Source organism: Excalfactoria chinensis, chromosome 2 (assembly GCF_039878825.1).
Source record: "Excalfactoria chinensis isolate bCotChi1 chromosome 2, bCotChi1.hap2, whole genome shotgun sequence".
Classification (NCBI taxonomy): Eukaryota; Metazoa; Chordata; class Aves; order Galliformes; family Phasianidae; genus Excalfactoria; species Excalfactoria chinensis.
This window is the reverse complement of record NC_092826.1, coordinates 132460828-132479665: the sequence shown is the minus strand read 5'-3', so window position 1 is coordinate 132479665 and position 18838 is coordinate 132460828. Positions and strand designations below refer to the sequence as shown.

Genomic DNA, 18838 nt, shown 5'->3' with positions numbered 1-18838 from the left:
CTTCCATCTGAGCTACCTAGCTCTGCTGCCAACCCCGCTCCCTCCCAAGAGCTGTGGGCAGTCCCTGGGTACCACTAGACTTGGGCAGCTGGCTCCAGCCAATGGAGGATTCCCTTGGTGACCCAGAGGCTTTCCCTGCCCTCCATCCGGGAGCGAGGATATTGGCAAGCTGAGTCCCTATGGTGGAGGTCCTGCCTTGGTTCTGTATGGCCCCAGGAACACGTGTCCCCTTTTGTAAAACTATGAGGACTGTGAGTTTTATGATAAAATGGGAATTTCATCTTTGATCATATGCAGCTTGATTTCATTGGGGTCTGTGCAGTAAATCACTTTACAGGAGCCAACGCAGCTTTTTGTATCATTGATTAATAATCGTTAATATTCTTGAACGTTTCTCAGTTTCCCTGGTGGTGGGTGTGTATATGGGGAAGAAGATGGGTGTTGGGTTCTTTTAATCATATAAGTACCTGGGATGTCGTAAAGAGACAGAATGTGGTTAAAACATTAGCTTTCCAGAAATGCAGGAGGAAATGTATGCAGCCAGATGTTAGAAGTAACATTGATTTCCTGGTCACTGTGCATGAATTCTTTCTAGCCTTGTGTATATCCTGATAATCGGACGGATTACAGTATAGATACAAAGTTTGTTTTGTTTTTATTTTGAAAGGCCTACGGTATGCAGCCTTTTTCCCAGACAGCAGCAAAAAACAAGGTGAACAATTTTTGCACTATGTGGTTTTGAATTCTGTCATATTTTCTATTACGTTTCTGTCTTCCATTAGGATAGCTTAGTTTGCTATATTAACCACCACCATCATCCATATCACTTCCAATTCCGAGTTTAGTCTGCATTATGTATGTATCTAGTTTGATGATTTTTCTCTCTCCTGGGGGCTGGAAGTGGTTACTCACACGTTACAGTTCAAGATGTTGTTACAATGGTTGCCCTTTAATCAGTCATTTTTGGAGTGGCTGATGACACCTGGTGGTGTATATCGTAAATGCAGACTTAACCGCGTTTGCAGCTGGCGGAGGATGTTGACCTGTCCTACCCCGAGCACTGGCAGGCAGTTTGAGCTCTGTAAATGAATCTGGTCTCCTGCACGAAAAAATCTCCTGGGAGCACATTCTCCTCCCATTCAAACACATGCAAACCGAGAGAAGCAGTAACATTTCACTGCTGCTGGAGCAAAATTACTGCCTCTGACCTTGCTATTGAAGGCAATAGTATAGCTTCTCACAAGGGCTATGGACCTTTTTTTGTTTTCTTTTATTAACTTTATGGATATATTGCATAAATGAATGTTTTGTGTATGCTTATGCACTAAATATACTGCATTAAACTAAAAATCTTCTCTGTGATAAACCCGGTGATGCCTATTTAGAACTAATGATATTTTCGAAACTTTCGATTGGGATTATTCAAGAAAGCTTCTTCTGGTGTTTTATTTAACATTGTGGTTTCTGGCTTGAGCACATGCTTTTTCTTGCCAGCAAGTATGTTTCCCTATGCTTATTAAATTCCACATCTCTTTGCCAGTATATTTCCTAACAATGGAATATCTGGAATATACCAATAAGAAAACAAATATGAATAAAAAGGAAAAATCCTGGAATCCTTTTATTGCAGTAAATTCCTCAGTAGCCAGAATCTCTTGGGCTCTTCTTCATTTGATTTTTCTCTGGATAAAACTTCAGTCAAACCTTTCTTGCTTGATTGGCTCTTTATCACTTATTTATTGACTAATTTATCTTGCAGTTCTGTAAAAAGTATTATGCTAAGTATTGAATATCCCGATTTTTGACGATCTGCTGAGAAACCGCATGCATCTACAATGCAGTATCTTTAGTTATTTCTAAACTATTGCAAGGAAAGGACTCTCAGAGTGTTCTGCCAATGGATTTTGTTAAAGGGGAAAGATTTGGTGAAATGAGAATACAATCTTAATAGCTAAATTAAGTGGTATTGTTTTGCCATTCTGAGATACACAGAATTGATACGCAAAATTGAATAAGAACAAAGCCAAGAGAAGAGTCAAGTTACACTGATAATGTGAACAATAAAGGAGGATCAAGTTTTGAGACAGAAATTGGTTAAGGATTTTATTTTTTTATTTTTTTTTTTCCATTTTATTGGTTTGTTTCTCTTACCGCTCCAACATTCATGGGTATAAACTTTAGTGTAGGCAATTGGGGTTGTCCTGAAATGTCTTATATTTGTGGAGGACTCTGGTCAGATGAGTGCTGTACAGAATACAGCTGCTTCAGCCCAAGGGACTGGAGGTACCACTCTGTAGCACTTCTAAGCCCACTCCATGGTGGGGACCTGATACCTATGGACCTGAGGGGCACTGCTTCCCAAGTATGGGAACAGAGAATTTGATGAAAACCTGTTCAGGCCAGTGGTGGGAGTTGCAGACTCCACCTTTACAATGTGACATTAAAAAAGCTCGATCTGATTTTTATCAAGATAATTTCTTGAAGAATAGGAGTAATTTTTTTTTCAGACATCTGAACCCACTGAAAAGTGACATTTGGACATTAAAAAGCACTGGGAGTTTAATCTGAGATATGACAGTTATTTTGTCTTCAAAGTGTAAGGAAAAGTATGGCATTTCAGATAACAAACATTTTATGGTGGCCACTGGCAATTCTGTCTGGTTTTAGTGCTAGAGATTCCTAGATCAAAATCATACCTCCAAATTATATGCATGCTGCTCTCAGTTGCTTCAGCAAAGCTTATGCACATGTTTCAAAGGTCAGAATTTGGCCACTGGGGCTGAATTTTCAGAAAGAGTGCATTGAAGACATCTGTATATCAGCAGAACCATATCCTTTGTCTTCTGTAGGACATTTCAGGAATGAGTGCTATTGGGCACTGCAAGTGAAACATTTTCTATTTTTTGAATTGTATTGAGATTGCTTAGCAAAAACATTTCTTGCAATTATAGGTTCATGATTTCATGTATTCCTTGTAACTCAACACTTGGAAAAGCTGTCAGTTTAAAGAGAGTAAAGACTGGAAGGGGCCACCCTTCAGAATATTACAGTTGAAAATATACTGTAACAATCAAACCAAGGGGATGTAGTCCGAGGAAATAGGTATGCTCAATTGAAGTGCACAGCCTTTTGTTTGTAGTCTACTACAGAGAGGTCGACAACAGCGTTGTACGCAAGGATAGAAAACAGACCCAATTTTCATTGTGGACAGAGCTCATATTTGAAATTATGTTACCGATCAGACACTTGAAAAAGCTAAAACTTGGCATTCACATGCTGTTTGAGTTAGTGCATAGTAAATTGATGAAGATATTCAAGCATGTAGGTTTTCCCCTGTCTTTTAAACATTATACACTTTTTAAACTGTTTATAATGTCTAATTGCTGCTGGATTTCAAGACATATATCGATTTTGTTCTTAGTTCCTGAAGATTTTGACAGAATATCATACCAAAATATTTTGTATTTTTTGTAGGACTGGGAAACAGAAAATCATGACTGGTATTGTTTTGAATGCCATTTGCCTGGAGAGGTGTTGATATGTGACCTGTGTTTTCGTGTGTATCATTCCAAGTGTTTGTCTGATGAGTTCAGGCTTAGAGACAGCAGTAGTCACTGGCAGTGCCCAGTTTGCAGGGTGAGTACCTATGAGCTTTCATGTGCTGATTAGAGGGTTGGTATTCGTGAATAGTTTCATTAAGGTGTCCAGATGGTCTGGCCAGGTTAATGGATAAAGAACTGAATATTTTAACAATGGTACATACCTAGAGCATCTGTACAGAGATACTAAATGATGGTGCATGTAGCAGATGGTTATTTTTGAAGACTCCAGCAAGTTTTACGTATGCGTTTGAAAGCACACAGTATACTGTGTGGGAATGCGTGTACGTATGTATGCAATGTATGAATGCAGTATATTGTGGAAATCTTCAACATAAGTAAGTAGATTGCTGTATAAGATGCTGCTGTTTTTACTAAACTTCATTTTAATGAACCATAATGTAATTTTTTTTTTGTATTTTGATGATCGCATTCCTAATATCTTATTAGAATCATATTTTACATGATAAAGCCACAATCATCTTGCTGACAACTGCAGTGTCTAAAAGCAAGGGGTGAAATTCTGCCTTTCATTTACTCCTATGCATTTATTGGCATGAAAAAGTCAATATGGATTTCGCCCATCACATCTGTATCTATACTGCTTTTTCTTTACAGTTGTTTTTCTTATGAATGTAGTAGGGTGACAGCAGAATTATTTCTTACATACGTTAGAAGAACAAGCAGGTATGTTGTCTACATGTTGTTAGAAGAGTAGACGTATGTCATGGAAGTGCTTGCTGGTACCAAGCCTCACATCAGCTGTGTATTTTTCTTATCTGTTTTCACCTCTGCATAACCTCCCACAATGCACCTCATTTCTAGGCTTCCTTCAATAGGAAACAAAGCATATGAGTGAGTAAGAAAAAATTATTGATATAAAGGGCATAAAAATCTGCCAGTTGCCCTCTACCGTGGGTTACTGGAGGAAGAGGAAGCTCCTTGCCAAAGGCTGAGGTCTAGCGGTAGGGCAGCAGACTGACCTTCAGATGATCTCTTGTAACCAACATTAAGGGTCAGTGCTTCTTAAGCACAGAGAAGTGTTGTGTTTTGCTTTCTTTTTAACATATGGATTGCTTTCTTTCAAAACAACACTTCCTGACTGCTGTTACCTTAGAACCAGTTGTAAAAACCTGACACCTTCTGCCTCAGACTGGGAGCTCTCGGGGTTTAGGGAAATACTCAAAATAAGAAGTGTAAGGGAAGTGCAAGGGAATTAAAAACTATCCTTGTGGCTGGGAGCAAGCAGTTAAGAATAAGGATATGTACTGTATCCTCCTGAATCAAAGTACCAGTATTTAATTTAGCTATTCAGTATTCTCTGTGTTCAAAACAAAGAATGGTAGTAGATATGTGAATAATTGCTTTTAGATTTTTAAAGTAATCACTTTAATAATCGTTATTTCCCATAATAAATATTGATAGTTGTTACAAATAGTTAAGAACAGATAAATCTGATACACTCTCCACTCTAGTTTGCAAACAGCTTTAGATGACACTTGATGGAAGAGAGAATGTAAATGATTTAAGCCACCTTGTGCTTTAGGAGGCTTGTGGCATCTGTCTTATAAGATGGATGTCTGCAGAATGGAAGAGCTAAACTGCTGCATGCAGAGTGCACAGATCTGTGGGGTGATCTGCTCTGAAATCAGTTGGACTTCCATCTTAGAGATCTGAGATACTTTACGGCACTGATATTAAACAAATATTTACCTTTAAGAAAATGCTATGCATCTTAGACCATATGTAGTGTGTCCTTTTGCCTATTGATTCCCTTTTTGTTATACAAGGAGAGGTTTCAGGGGCTCTTACATCCTTCCTGCTCCAGACACCTTTGGCTTGCTCAGTGCCTCAGGTGGTGACCAACGTACTTATAAGAATACTGCCATTTTGAATGCCACGTCATCCCTTTTTCCCTTGTGCTGGCATCTCTTCTGATAATTACTCCAGTTCACTTGAAGCCCTAAGTTTGCAAACTGGGACTAATGAGGTTTGCACAGGCCCAGGGAGAAAAGAAGAGGTCTAGATGAGAATTAGCTTGCTTGTGTGAGGTTTCAGTATTCTTCCACTGCTTTCGCCCCACCTTCCTAGGAACAGACTGCTCTGATTTTATTATAAAGGAATGAGAGAGGCCTATATTCAAAATACTATGGTAGTTTAGAGAACCTTGGCTGATGTCCAGCCAGCTTAACTATCTTGCGTAAGGGCAATGGGATTTACTTTGCATTATCTGCAGTAAATATGGTTGTTCAAGGGAAGTAATAGGGACAGAGAGATGTGTATATTTTTGTACTTTTTTTCTCATGACTGGTCATAGGACATTTTACCAAGGGATCTCCAAGCTCTTTACAAAGGTGAAGTGGAAATATGTTTGAAACCTAATATATTGGGAGAAATAATCGAAGAACGCTTCATTCTTATGTAAAGATTGCTTCTGTAATGCTGCCAAGGTCAGCAAGCCTTTGGATTATTTGTTTCACAATTGCTGGCTGTACTAGTTCAATCAACCTGCGCAGCTTTATCTTGCACACTTGACTACTCAGAAGCATTTTATAAAGGACATTGCCAAGGATTTGTTCATAACTTGGAAATATTTTTTCTCCTATAACGTTTAGAACGGTCCCTCGCAAGCTGTGCTCTCAACTCAGTTTTCCTGCTGGCAATTTTTTCCCCACCACATCCATAAGCAAGAATGTCTCATTCTTGGCTTTTTTTTTTTCCTTTTTTTTTTTTTTTTCTTTTTTCTTCTTCTTTTTTTTTTTTTTTAACTTTATGGAACCAATCTGAATATTTTATACTCTACATAATTCTCAGCAGGAGACAAAAGTCAAGCAAAGTTCAACGCAAACCATACTGCAGTGATTGAAGATACTCCCTGACTGCTGACTAATCAATGTCTTAAGTGAAATAAATTGGTTTTATCATCAGAATTCCTGGTAGATAGATCACTAGAGAAAAATGGTATCAAGTGGACTTAGAGACTGCATTAGCCTTTTCCCACTACTGGAATGGCCGATGCAATACAGGGTCAGTCTGCTGGGTCTCTGAAGGATGCAGGAGACTTGCACGCTTATTGCCACTCTTTGTTTGGATAAAGAGAGGAAATTAATCTTATCCAGTTGTTAATTTAGTACCTCAAAACTACATAAAGTACTGCAAAAATGCAATGTTTTTGTTGTTGTTGTTGTTTGTGAAAATAGATGTATACAAGAAGTCTGAATAGGAGAAAACTGATCCCAAATCAAATAACTGCCTATGATTAATACTTTAAATTTAAAATATGTATATTTTTAGAGAGGCAAAATTACGCATGGTGATGGATTTTGCCCCAGAGGAATACAATTTTAGTTAGTGAAGCAGAAAGGAAGAATTTTGGTTTCACTTGTCTCCCTGGGCTATTTTGTTGTTTTTGTTGTTACTGTTGTTGGATTTGTTTGCAAACATCTGATCAGGCATTGATCTTTCATGCATGGGCTGTGCAAGGAATTATAACCAATTTACTGACGGCAGTCGGTTATTCAGTATTTCTGTGTTTTGTGCACATGCAAGCAAAGTGAAGTGTAGAGCTTAAGAGATGAAATACTGTGCTGATGTGTTCCATAAATAAGTTGTTTTGGAGTTCTGGTACTGTAGTGAGTATTTCATAGGGTACATAACAATTCTCCATCATGCAGCTCACCATCAGCAGTAGGTATAACATGACAAGTGAGACTGAAAGTTAGAAACACATGCATATGAAGATTACTGAAGTGAAGTGGATCTGGAACTTCCTGTGAAAAAAACTGTCACAGCCAGAACCTGTACAGTAACTACATGATGGAACGTATTCCATAAATGGGGTCTGGCATATTTATACCAATTTTATCTGTGCATTAGCATCAAATTCCTCTGTAAATTTAAACCCTAAAAAAATCCAAGGGCAAGCAGGTAAAGCAGAGAGCTTATAAACAACATTGGTGAACAAATGGGGGGCTCGTACACTTAGTTCTCCTCTGTGGATGCACCCCTGGAAATCTGAACCACTTCTGGAAATGGAGCTGGTGACTTAGAAAGATGTGTCTGTCACTGAGCAGCCTTTGCTTAATCCATCACTGAGCTGCTTCCTGCTCTGATGTGGAGCTCTTCAGTGTGTGCATACACCTGACAGCTGAGAATGGAACAGGGAAAATTGTTAATTGCAGACTATAAGGAAACCTCTGTACCTCAGAGTGTGAAGCAGAGATAGTTCCACCATAAACAGTTCTCCTTCAGGACGGAGTGTTTCCTGGGAGTCCCCTCAGCTGGTGCTGACCTCAGGGAGTTCATCAAGCCTGGCAGTGATTTCCTGCACTGTGCCTGTCAGGGTTGCTAAGTAACTTGCACCTTCACAGTGCAGTGTATTGCCACCCTCTTCCCCAGCTAAGTGCTTTTATTAATCTGAGATAATGAATGCAAACAGTAACATAAATCCAGTCTTCAGGTACCAATTCCTAAGAAACAGACGTGCCATAGAGAGTAACGCATATATAAAGCAATTCCTGCACCTACCAGCAGAGTTAGGTTGCAGCTTTGGCCTTTTGCCTACCAGATGTTATGAATCTTCTACATGAGGATTGCTATTTTCACGTTCTGTGCTCCTGCACCCACAATGTAAGCATCATTGCCTGGCAGTTGACTATGATTCCAAGTGGAAAGGCTGCTGATTTCACTATAATTTGGTGTGACTTGGAAATAATCCCTGCCAGGGGATAACCCTGGTAGGCAGCTGAGTACCACCATGCAGCTACTCACAGGCTTTGCCCCTTTGCTCCTCTGTGGGTTAGGCGAAGAGTAAAAGGAGGAGTTCAAGCAAGAAAACCTTGTGAGATGAGAAGTGGAAGAAGAGAAGAAACAAAGCAAAGCAAAAAAAGTGATGCAAAAGCAATTGCTCAGCACCACCCATGGGTAACCCAATAGCTAGAGCCTGAGCTAAGGGTGGATAACCTCCATAGAGCACCCATTTTCACTTTTTATTGCTGAGCGTGATTGAATTAGAGAACTGTAGAATCATTAAGGTTAGAAGAGACCACTAAGATCATGTAATCCAACCATGGGATAGGATATATCTGTGGTCAGTTTGGGTTATCTACCTGGTTGTATCCCTTCCCATTTTCTTGCACACTGTCCATTCACTGGGGTATCCAGAGAAACAGAGAAGTCCTTCATGTTCTGCAGACACTGCTGATCCATAGCTAAAACATCCCTGCATTATCAGCATAGTTTTGTTGATGTATCTGAAACCCAGCTCCATATGAGCTGCTGTGAAGAAAATAAACTGCATTCCAGCCAGAACCAATACAATCCGTATATTAAATGATCCTGAAAATCTGTTTGGGTTGGATTGAATCTTAACAGTCTCTTTAAAAATGTTCCAATGGTGTGTCTTAGTAGATCTGACTGTGAGAAAAGATTCACTATAGATATTACCGCTTCTGCAATTTCACGAGTGACCAGTATTGGTTTCCTTTCCTAAAAGCAGGAAATTAGAAGACCTAATTTTCATCTGCTCTTGCTTTTATATCACTCTGTCTGTAAAGGGACCTGAAAGTGGGTAAATTTTCCTAGAATAATATAATTTGATTTTATGTTAAAGATGTCCCTCATCTAGTATTAACTATTCGTTAAGTGTGCCTAGTTTGATTAATCCCACAGCAAGGCAGGTCTTCAAAGCACATATTAGTTTGATGGAAAAAAAAATCCACGTTTTTGGTCATAGCTTCCAAACCACATATTAGGTATCTCCTAGAGAGTAAACTTGTTCAAAAGCAAATGAAGTGGTTTAATTATACCTTTCTATGAAGGGCGAGTAACCTTGCTGTAAAAAGACGTTGTGCTGGCACAAAGGCTTCTATGCCCTAATTCATTACCTTTTAATATTTAGTAGAGCAACCTGAAGATCTTTTTTTTTTATTATTAAAATAAATCAGTATAGAGAATTCAGGGAAATGTGGAGAATTTGCCTGAATTGGCAAGTTAATTATATCATTTTCATTGATGCTTAAGATTATATTAATTGCTGACATCAATAACGACACAAAGCCAGCTATCTATCTTTCACTGTGACCCGAGGGATAAGTCTGTAAAGCATCTATCTTAACACGGTCTCTTACAATCTGTCTTGCCCATCAGGGCATGAAAAAAGGTTCATGTGAATTTTGAAATATTTTAAGGGATGATATATTCAGAGAGTGTCAGAAAGAGAGGACTAATCTCTGCAAGTTAATTTTATTGCATCCCGAGGAGCCTGCTTAAACGGTATGTCATTGGCACACATACAGCGCTCTTGCATAAAATGACAAGATAACAGCTGCATTTCATAATGCAGAAAATTTAATGCATTGCAGCTGAGTAGGAATGTTGTTTTATGCAGAACTGAATAGCTAATTGAATTTAAGTAGAATGCGTGTTCTTGTGGCAGATTGCTTTGTCTGCCATGTTTACTTTAAAGAGATATACGGAAGGTGATTCAGATGTAGGGCTCAGAGTAAAATTCTGCCTCATTCCAGAGTCTGAGCAGACAGTCTAGGAAGCATTAACGCTGTGAAAATAATGCTAAAATGTGACAGGAGAAAGATCTGCTGGTCCTTTCCACAGTACTGCACTTTGCCCAACAGGGGCACTGTCCTTACAGGATAAAGCCACAGTGCTGCTTTGCGTACTGTAGTATCTATGTAGGTTTATGATGATGGGGCTAGTGAAGGTACAGTCTATAGCATGCAATGGTGAGGTAGAAATATTTCAGTGCAGACTGTAATTTTATGTGTACTGCTAAGCAATTGAATGAACGCCTTCACAGGTAGTGCCGTGTACAGATTTAATTTGATTTGAGAAGGAGGCAGTAAGTGCAATCCTGAGATGCACAGGTTACAGTCTTGCTGTAGCAATAGAGCCAGTCTGTGGTTTCAGTGTCTTCAGTGTCTTTCAGAAGGAATGAAAGCAGAGCAGACTCAACCAGGAATCAAATTTTTTTTGTCCTTTTGTCTTTCTTTTTTGAATTAGCATGTAATTTGTGCTCTGCTAAGTAAATACGTAACAGTAGTTGCTCTGTGCTCAACATAGATCTTCCCTCTCTATGTCCAGGGTCTGTGATGAATAATTCAGTAAAAAATAACTCGCTTCTAGTGATTAATAGTTTGTAAGCCTCTTAGCCTCTCTTAGTTACCCATTAGGTACCCATGTGGTACTATGTGGTAAACTGGGTTCTGTTACTTCATGTGCATCATACATAGTATTGTTTGCTAAACAGCAGTCATACATGTGGATCTTGCTAAAGGCTGTCAAAGTTTGAGGAGGCAGGTATAGCTAAAGTATTTGGTCCCTGCACATTACATACAGGTGGTGATCGGAGGCATAGAAGGGGAGAACTCAGCTTGGCACTCATTGCATTCAGAGTTCTGAGGAGAAGTAAACATTTTTGCTAAAGATGTCTGCAGTCAAAAACAACTGCCAGACAGTGAGCCTGGAACCCATGCTGCTCTTTCACTGCAGTTTTGTTTTGAAGAGCTCCTGTAGGCAAGAACAAAGAGGAGATAGCAGCTGTTGTAAGGCCATGCAGTACAGTGCACAGCCAGCAGCCCGGGCTTGGAAAGGCTGTTCTGTAGGAGAGCTAGGCACCTGAGAGCAACGCTCTGTGTAGCGGCATGTTCTCTGCATGAAAAGCTCCCCAATAGCCTGAGTTGGCTTTGAAGGGTAAGGATAAGACTCTGCACTAGTCTGAGATGGGGATGAAACCTTCTGGATCCTGAATTGTTAGAAGGAAGCAAACTGTGTCTAAAATCTGGATTAGGTTTTATGCTGTATTTCTTGAGCAGCAGAAAGTACTCTGAGCTCTTAGTGGCTACAGCAGTCCTGTGTTTGAGTGCATCCCACATGGTGCCTGTTTGCCTAGTAAGCACGATAGATAGTGCAGATGAATTGCTGGATGCATTTTGAAGCCCCAATTTAAAATGACGTGATCGCTTTTTTCTTTGACAGAGCATCAAGAAGAAAAACACGAGTAAACAAGAGATGAGCACATACCTGCGGTTCATAGTCTCTCGTATGAAGGAGCGGGTGAGTCTGAAACAAGGACACGTGGCAAAGTGTTGTGTGCCGTAGGGGATGCAGTGCAGCTGGCCGTGTGTGACTGCGCTGGAAGCAGGCCTACAAGAGGGCGTCATTTTATTTCCCTTGTCATAGGCAGTGACTGTATTTCAGCAGACACTTATCATGTCTCATAGCTAAGGAAGAGTTTATACAATGGGCCCATCGCTCTTTTGAAACTGATGTTTTTCAGGTTTGAGGTACATGTAATGTGTAAGACTGCTGATCTGCAGCTGGGCCTTGTCTGTTCTCCACCTGAAATATTCCAAGCTGTTGCAATTATTTAATCTTTTGTTTATGCTTTAAGCAGATTCTCAATGCAATAACTTGTACTGTCTCGTGGTCCTTTCAGGCTATAGATCTAAACAAGAAAGGGAAGGACAACAAACACCCAATGTATAGGAGGCTGGTGCACTCAGCTGTTGATGTTCCTACCATACAGGAGGTAGAGTGATTTCCTTTCTAACTTCCACACTGTTTAGGTGTCTTTTAACACTGAAGATAAACCTCAAGAACTAAAGCACAATCCTGTTTAATTATCCTTGTGATGAGTATTTCAGCTTTATGTTGAGCATTGAATATAGGAGCTTAAAATGTCATACTTTTCCTTATAAATAGGTAGCCAAGTGAAAAACGTTTTGGATGGTGCCTGTTTTTCAGACATTGAGTATTCTCAATTCCTTTCATACTAAGATTTTACTAGGAGCTGCAGGTAGCTGAAATCCTCTTTTAAAAAGTATGCTTTATATGTCATTGAATATAGTCTTTAGTGCCTGTGTTTGCATATCTGTCCCAATGTTTTTGACTGTATTGTATCTTTAACCATTGAGGCGTTGTGTAGACATCAACTTGAGAAACATCTGAATGATTCATAAAGAACCCATCATTTTGTTGATCACAGAAAAACAGGACTCACTTAACATCTGTTTTAAATTAATTGTTCCAAGAATAAAGTTCTAGTATGTTCTCTTTTTTTCTTCACAAAAGGTCTGATTGTGACTCATGTAAATGAACTACACATGACCAAACTGGATAGCATATCATTTTATTTATGGTTGTAACTTGATTGCTATGACATGCTAACACATATCATTCTTTACAAAAGTAGATGTAAAAAAAAATTGCTTTGTTTTTGTTACTGAAATACATGGATAAACAATAGCCACACAGACAATTTTGGGGACATCCATTATGGGCTGGATTGAAATGCCTGGAACTGAAAATAGGTCAGGTTTCCCTTTCGCTGTGTCACCTTCACGCACTTCCTCAGAGGGTCCTTTTGGCCTTGGTAACATCCCTGAAATTGAAGACAGTTTATTTGGAGAATCCATAGATGTTCTTCAAAGAGCATAAGAGAAAAGATGGCATTACTTACTAGAAAAAAGATCTCACAAGGTAAATTAACTGCGTGGCTCCCTGTGGGCTTTTGTTATGAGTTTGGAAGACTAAGGCAGTTGGCCTGCATCAGAAAACCCTCACTATCAAGTGAAAATGCTAGAAGTATAAAAGCAGTCAACATGGCTTTGAAACTGGCATGTATTTTAAGGTGTAAAATCTTCACCTCAGGGAATATATCTTTATTTGAACAAGCATTCTGGATCACATCTTACTGCTTTTGTCATAACAAAGAGGGTTGTTTTTTGACTTAATCAAACATTAAAGCACATATTTTACTGCTGAGCACTGCATGAAGGAACCGATGCGGCCTGTGTTCAGGTGCTAACAAACCATGTCAAACAGCTGTAAGTATTACTTCTGTATGCTGGAAGGGCAGTGTCTGATCTGTATTGCATAATGCAGATTTCCATGAAGGCTTTTTTTGCATAAAACAGGTCCATCACTTTGGTAGTTTTTTCACAATCCTGTTTTCTTTTGTATAGAAAGTAAATGAAGGAAAGTACCGGAGTTATGAGGAGTTCAAAGCAGATGCGCAGCTGCTTCTACACAACACAGTGATTTTCTATGGAGGTAAAGTGCTACATTTACTACTTATATTATTTGGTTTATGTTTGTCAGTAGGAGGCTCACAAGGTCAGGATTGGTTTCTGTATTTGATAATCTTACATTTAGATGAAACTATTTGAAAGCCCTTACAAATCAAAGTAAGCCATGAGAGGACTTGGTTGACTGCAGGGTCTGCTCTTGCCCACCTGCTACATGCCTATTTTCATCTTCTCTGCTAAGCCAGTCACTGAGAATTTGCAACTTTGCCGTCCTGTTTCTTCTGCAAGCAAAGCCACAAGTTAAACTATACTGCAGGTTTCTTCCAGAATATGTGTGTTGCTTTGGAGTAGAAAGAGGTACAGTTTGTGATGTGCTGTGTCAGCAAACCCATTGGCAATATCTGCCATATTGCAGCAGCAGATACATCTACATCCCCTTAAAAATACTGGTACCATCAGAAAAGCTGCCAGCCACTGTGAGGGTGTTTAGCGATTATTTAGTAAGGTGTGACAGCATAGATGGTAGGGAGAAACACCACCACCACTTCTAGAAGTCAGAGCCAGGTCTAGTAACAGGGTTCTCCCAAGCTGTCTTTTCAGGAAGGATGTGGCTTGTGGTTGTCGCACACAGACAGCTCAGGGGAACTGGGAGAAGGCTGGGAACAGGCCGTGCGCTGTGTCAGGCAGCCCACACTGTTACTAGTAGGGAGAGTGCTGAGAGGGAGTGTGTTAATAGGGACGTATACAAGTGTCAGGGAAAACACATAATGATAAACAGTTTCTGAAACATTCTCTGAGCAGAAATACTTATGAGATGTACCTGTGTTCATTCCAGTGGTGACTGCAGAGAACCACGTTTTAGGGCAATAGCTAAGACATTAGAGAAAGAAACTGGATACGTATTTAGAGCAACCATGTCTTGCTGCTGCTGCTCCTCAGATCTGTATTTGTATTGTTTGGTTTAAAAGCTCCCAACAGTGTTTTTGCATTATAAACACAATAGAGCAAGCAAATATAGAACTGATCATTAGAAAATTTTAAATGGAAGGGTTATCCAAGTGGCTGAATTACGTTTTGCATTCTAAAGCAAGACAATTACAGCATGAAAGTCATAGCAGCTGCAAATCTTCTTGAGCAAGCGATCGTACTGTGATTGTTCATAGCATTTATTTTTAATTTATAGCGGACAGTGAACAAGCTGACATAGCGAGGATGCTTTACAAAGACACGTGTCATGAAGTAAGTAGCACCAAGTAACCAAGATGCAGACATGCTATTCGGTTTTTGCTTTAGAATCTAAGAGAATGATTCTTCCTGTTATGAAAACAAGGACTTGAAGTTCTAGCTACTGATTCAGAATTGCTTTTTCTTTTTTTTTTTTTTCTTTCTTTTGCAACTTGACTGTCATTTGGATAAAATGATGTTGAAGTTTTAGTTTGGAAATAATATAGTAACACATGATTGGACTAGAAATGATTGTACTTGCTTGCATAATTTCGGTCTGAAATGGGATTCCTACCAAGTTCTGTAATTGTCGTTGAAACATTTATCAATATTCATAGGAGACCAGAACATAAAGATGAGGTGACTGTCACATTTGCTCAGTAGAGTTTTTTCTTTCAGAATGTGCTTTAAATTTTGATGAATTTAAAGAACCGTGCATTTTAGCTTTAATAAATCATTAAGTGTTCAATTAAGCCCTTCCCCCATGCTTTTTGAAAGTATGAATAATGTTTCTGCATCTTGTCTTTCATCTGCTCTTAAGACGTCTCATTTTATACCTTGTTGCACCAAGGTAGCGCCACCCAATTAGCGAGCAGGGCTGAAAAATTCTGCCACTTACACTACTGAGCTCATTCAAATAGGATTTTTGGAGCTTATTTATATCTGTTTTTGTTTTTCAGCTGGATGAACTGCAGCTTTGCAAGAACTGTTTCTATTTGTCAAATGCACGACCTGACAATTGGTTCTGCTATCCTTGTGTATGTTGCTGACACATATTTTTGTTTGTTTTTCTGTATAAATCTCTGCAGTTTGGTCTCATTAATGCATTGAATATTCCATTTCAGTAAGCGTGTTTCAGATGTAAGATAAAAACTCTTAAGTCGAGATATTTAACACAAGCAAAATGTTGGTTGAAGTGCAAGGCTGTATCAGTACGTGTAATAAACTCAATTATGAGACGGTTACAGCACTTTCACAAGAAAATAAGGAGCTTACAGAAACAAAACTGTACTCTAGAAAGGGACAAAGATGTGTTTAATTTGGGGAATGCTCAAGATGTATGTTTTCAATAGACAGTCTTTTTTTGATGATAATCCAAGCAATAAATCTTACAGAGGAATATGCATTGTAAGAAGATAAAAATGAAAACAAGCATTAGCTATAAACAGCAACCATATTCTTAAGAAACTAGCATAGCACTACAGTAAAATATTTGTGGTAGAAATTAATATAATGCTTCATATCCAGTAATATATACAACATTTTTTCCAGATACCCAATCATGAGTTGGTTTGGGCCAAAATGAAAGGCTTTGGGTTTTGGCCAGCCAAAGTCATGCAGAAGGAGGACAATCAAGTTGATGTTCGCTTTTTTGGTCATCACCACCAAAGGTAATTTGTTGATTCCATGTGCTGCTTTCTAAAAACAATACCTAGAATGAGTTTATCTCATCTATCATGGTGGGAATCCTGGCTCAGCGAAACTGCAAGCCAATTGTTTCAGAAACTTTAAAGCTCAGTCTAACACATCTGAAGTTGCCAAATGGCTCAGAGATTCCCTTTCCACAGTTGTGACAGAGCTGTTACTTAACGCTATTTTAATTAAAGAAAGCAAATGAACTTCTGTGCTGAGAACTGTTTTTTCAAAGCAGTAACAATCTGCTAATCCAGTCCCAGGTAAAACTGGACAGAAATGCTCTGGTACTACCTGCAGTACCGACTTTGTGCACCGTCCTATTCTGAGCATTCACACTGTGTGCTTTTTTGGTTTGGTTTTAACAACGTAATACACATGACAAATATTTCTGTCTCACTGCTGGAACATTGATGGAATTCCTGTTGTGAGCTGGTTGGCGGTTTGAGAGAGTAACTCTTTACATTGGAAGCTTCACAACTTTTACTTCCAAATCCACTTGTTTGTTCAGCGTTTGGGAAAGGTTTTGTAGGGTGGCTACAGTGGATGTACTGATGTTTTTTGCTGCTTGATTTATGTGCCTATATGTGAGCAGAGGAATATAAATGTTAGCAAATTAACGCATTGTTTTTGGGACAGTGTATATTTTGAAGCATCTCAAAAGGTCTAGAGGATTCAGTATCAGTGTTTGATGGAACTGTTCGTTTAAATTGCTTTTGATCTAACTTCAGCATGCTTTAATTTGTTGCATGAACTACCAAGATTTCCTGATAGGTGTTAAATGGAGACAGCATCTTTATTTGCGTCACAATAAAAGAACGCTTGTCTTTGAATCTGTTGCAGCTTACCTCATTAGTAGTTCTGGCATTAAGTTCTCAAAGCTTCAAACTATTGAAGAAAGTAGCATGACTTGTGGGATCGGGTACTTGTAACTTTACTGAAGTGTGTGCTGGTTGAAAAGGCAAAATAGATTTTGCTGGAGGGTCATTCCTTGAAAAATGGAAGGCCAGATTCCCACTAGGTGTAAATTGGAATAGTTCCTCTATCTTCACTACGTGATATTTATGTTACAATAATTGAGAACCTGACGGTGGATATTTAAATTATTACATTGTTTACTCTTTTATGTAGATGTGCAGGGCAGTAACTCTTCTTCTTTAATATCCAGTGCTGCATAGTGTAACCTTTCAAAATGTCAAAAGCTGCCCATCTTTCTCTATGAGGACTACCTCTGAAAATACCAAAGTACTTTTGGAACCATATCACTGGTATGAATTCAGTCCAAAAGAGCATGACAGCCTCTGTATGAGTTCAGTCCTGGTAGACAGGAGCCCAAACCACAAAGTATCTATATTTGAAGTGAATTTGGTACACGCCTTGCTGATTTTAGGAGAAGTCAAGGGCCAAACTGAATTAGCAAATGAATCTTCAGTAAAGATGTTTCTATGTCTCATCAAAAGCAAGAGAGACTTTCAGCAAGCACAGCTAATAAGTGCTTATGATAACATTAATGTCTAATTTGTCACATCTTTCAAATGTGTTAAGCATAGGAAGATTCTAAGTAAATAGGAATTGTCAGCTCTTGGCCACTCTGAAAAGCTGCTTTAGAAGTCTGTTTTTTAAGTCAAGATCTCTTATCCTTGTTTTGTGTTTCTCAACCTCTACGTGTATTCAACAGGGCCTGGATCCCCTCTGAAAACATCCAGGATATCACAGTTAACATCCATCGGCTGCACGTGAAACGCAGCATGGGGTGGAAGAAGGCCTGTGATGAGCTGGAACTGCACCAGCGATTTCTTCGTGAGGGGAGATTCTGGAAATCAAAGAATGAGGACAAAGGGGAAGAGGAGGCAGAGTCAAGTATCTCCTCCACCAGCAATGAGCAGGTGAGTACCACCAAGATGTTAGCATCCAGAGACATTTATTATAGGGTAGGGTACAAACATGACATACCTTTGATTAATGTACCTTTGAGTTAGCCTTGTGCTCTGTCTGCAGTTTTATGGTGACTGTAGGAGGATTCAAAGACTTGTTTTCCCCACATTTTGTAGCTTAGTGTCAGCAAGAATATAAATTATTTCTCTTCCCCTTTTTCTTGGATGACGTCTGAGAGGTTTCAGAATGTTTGTCATCTACAGCACCTTGATGAGAACAGACCAAGATTCCTAAAGTTAAGCAGACATGTTCAAGCTAAATGTCATGGATGGCAGCACTGCCTTCTTGAACTCTCATCAAGCTGAGCTCTCATCCCTGTATCTGTTCAGCCTTTTCACAGCTGGAGCGCATTCACTCCAGACTGTATTCTGTGTTACCAATTCCTGAGCAACACCAACCTTGACTCTATTAGGAAGTCCAAGTAAAGTTAGGTGCAAGCACTGAACTTCAGGAGCATGTGACCAGCAACTAATTAAAGTAATTCCAAAATAATTCTGCAAAACAAGAAAAATTATACTGCTTTAACAAATCTGAAATGCACAGAGGGACAAGATAGAAAACTTTGCACAGGAAATTCCCTTATCAAACACTCCAAGAGAGTGTTTTATATTTGCAATCATTGAC

General features: G+C 39.1%; 1 protein-coding gene across 5 annotated transcripts in view; it reads left to right on the top strand.

Annotated features, from left to right (window-relative positions):
• Positions 1 to 18838, top strand: part of ZMYND11 (zinc finger MYND-type containing 11) — a 100826-nt gene that overhangs the window by 70262 nt on the left and 11726 nt on the right. For 2 of the 5 annotated variants that reach the window (XM_072327555.1, XM_072327554.1), the window contains 9 exons: positions 668 to 712; positions 3475 to 3636; positions 11592 to 11669; positions 12052 to 12144; positions 13580 to 13667; positions 14826 to 14881; positions 15547 to 15624; positions 16139 to 16257; positions 17958 to 18165. In XM_072327555.1, coding sequence (XP_072183656.1) covers positions 668 to 712; positions 3475 to 3636; positions 11592 to 11669; positions 12052 to 12144; positions 13580 to 13667; positions 14826 to 14881; positions 15547 to 15624; positions 16139 to 16257; positions 17958 to 18165 — 927 coding nt within the window. The remainder of the gene's footprint in view (positions 1 to 667; positions 713 to 3474; positions 3637 to 11591; positions 11670 to 12051; positions 12145 to 13579; positions 13668 to 14825; positions 14882 to 15546; positions 15625 to 16138; positions 16258 to 17957; positions 18166 to 18838) is intronic. The other 3 variants (XM_072327556.1, XM_072327557.1, XM_072327558.1) reach the window with 2 other exon arrangements.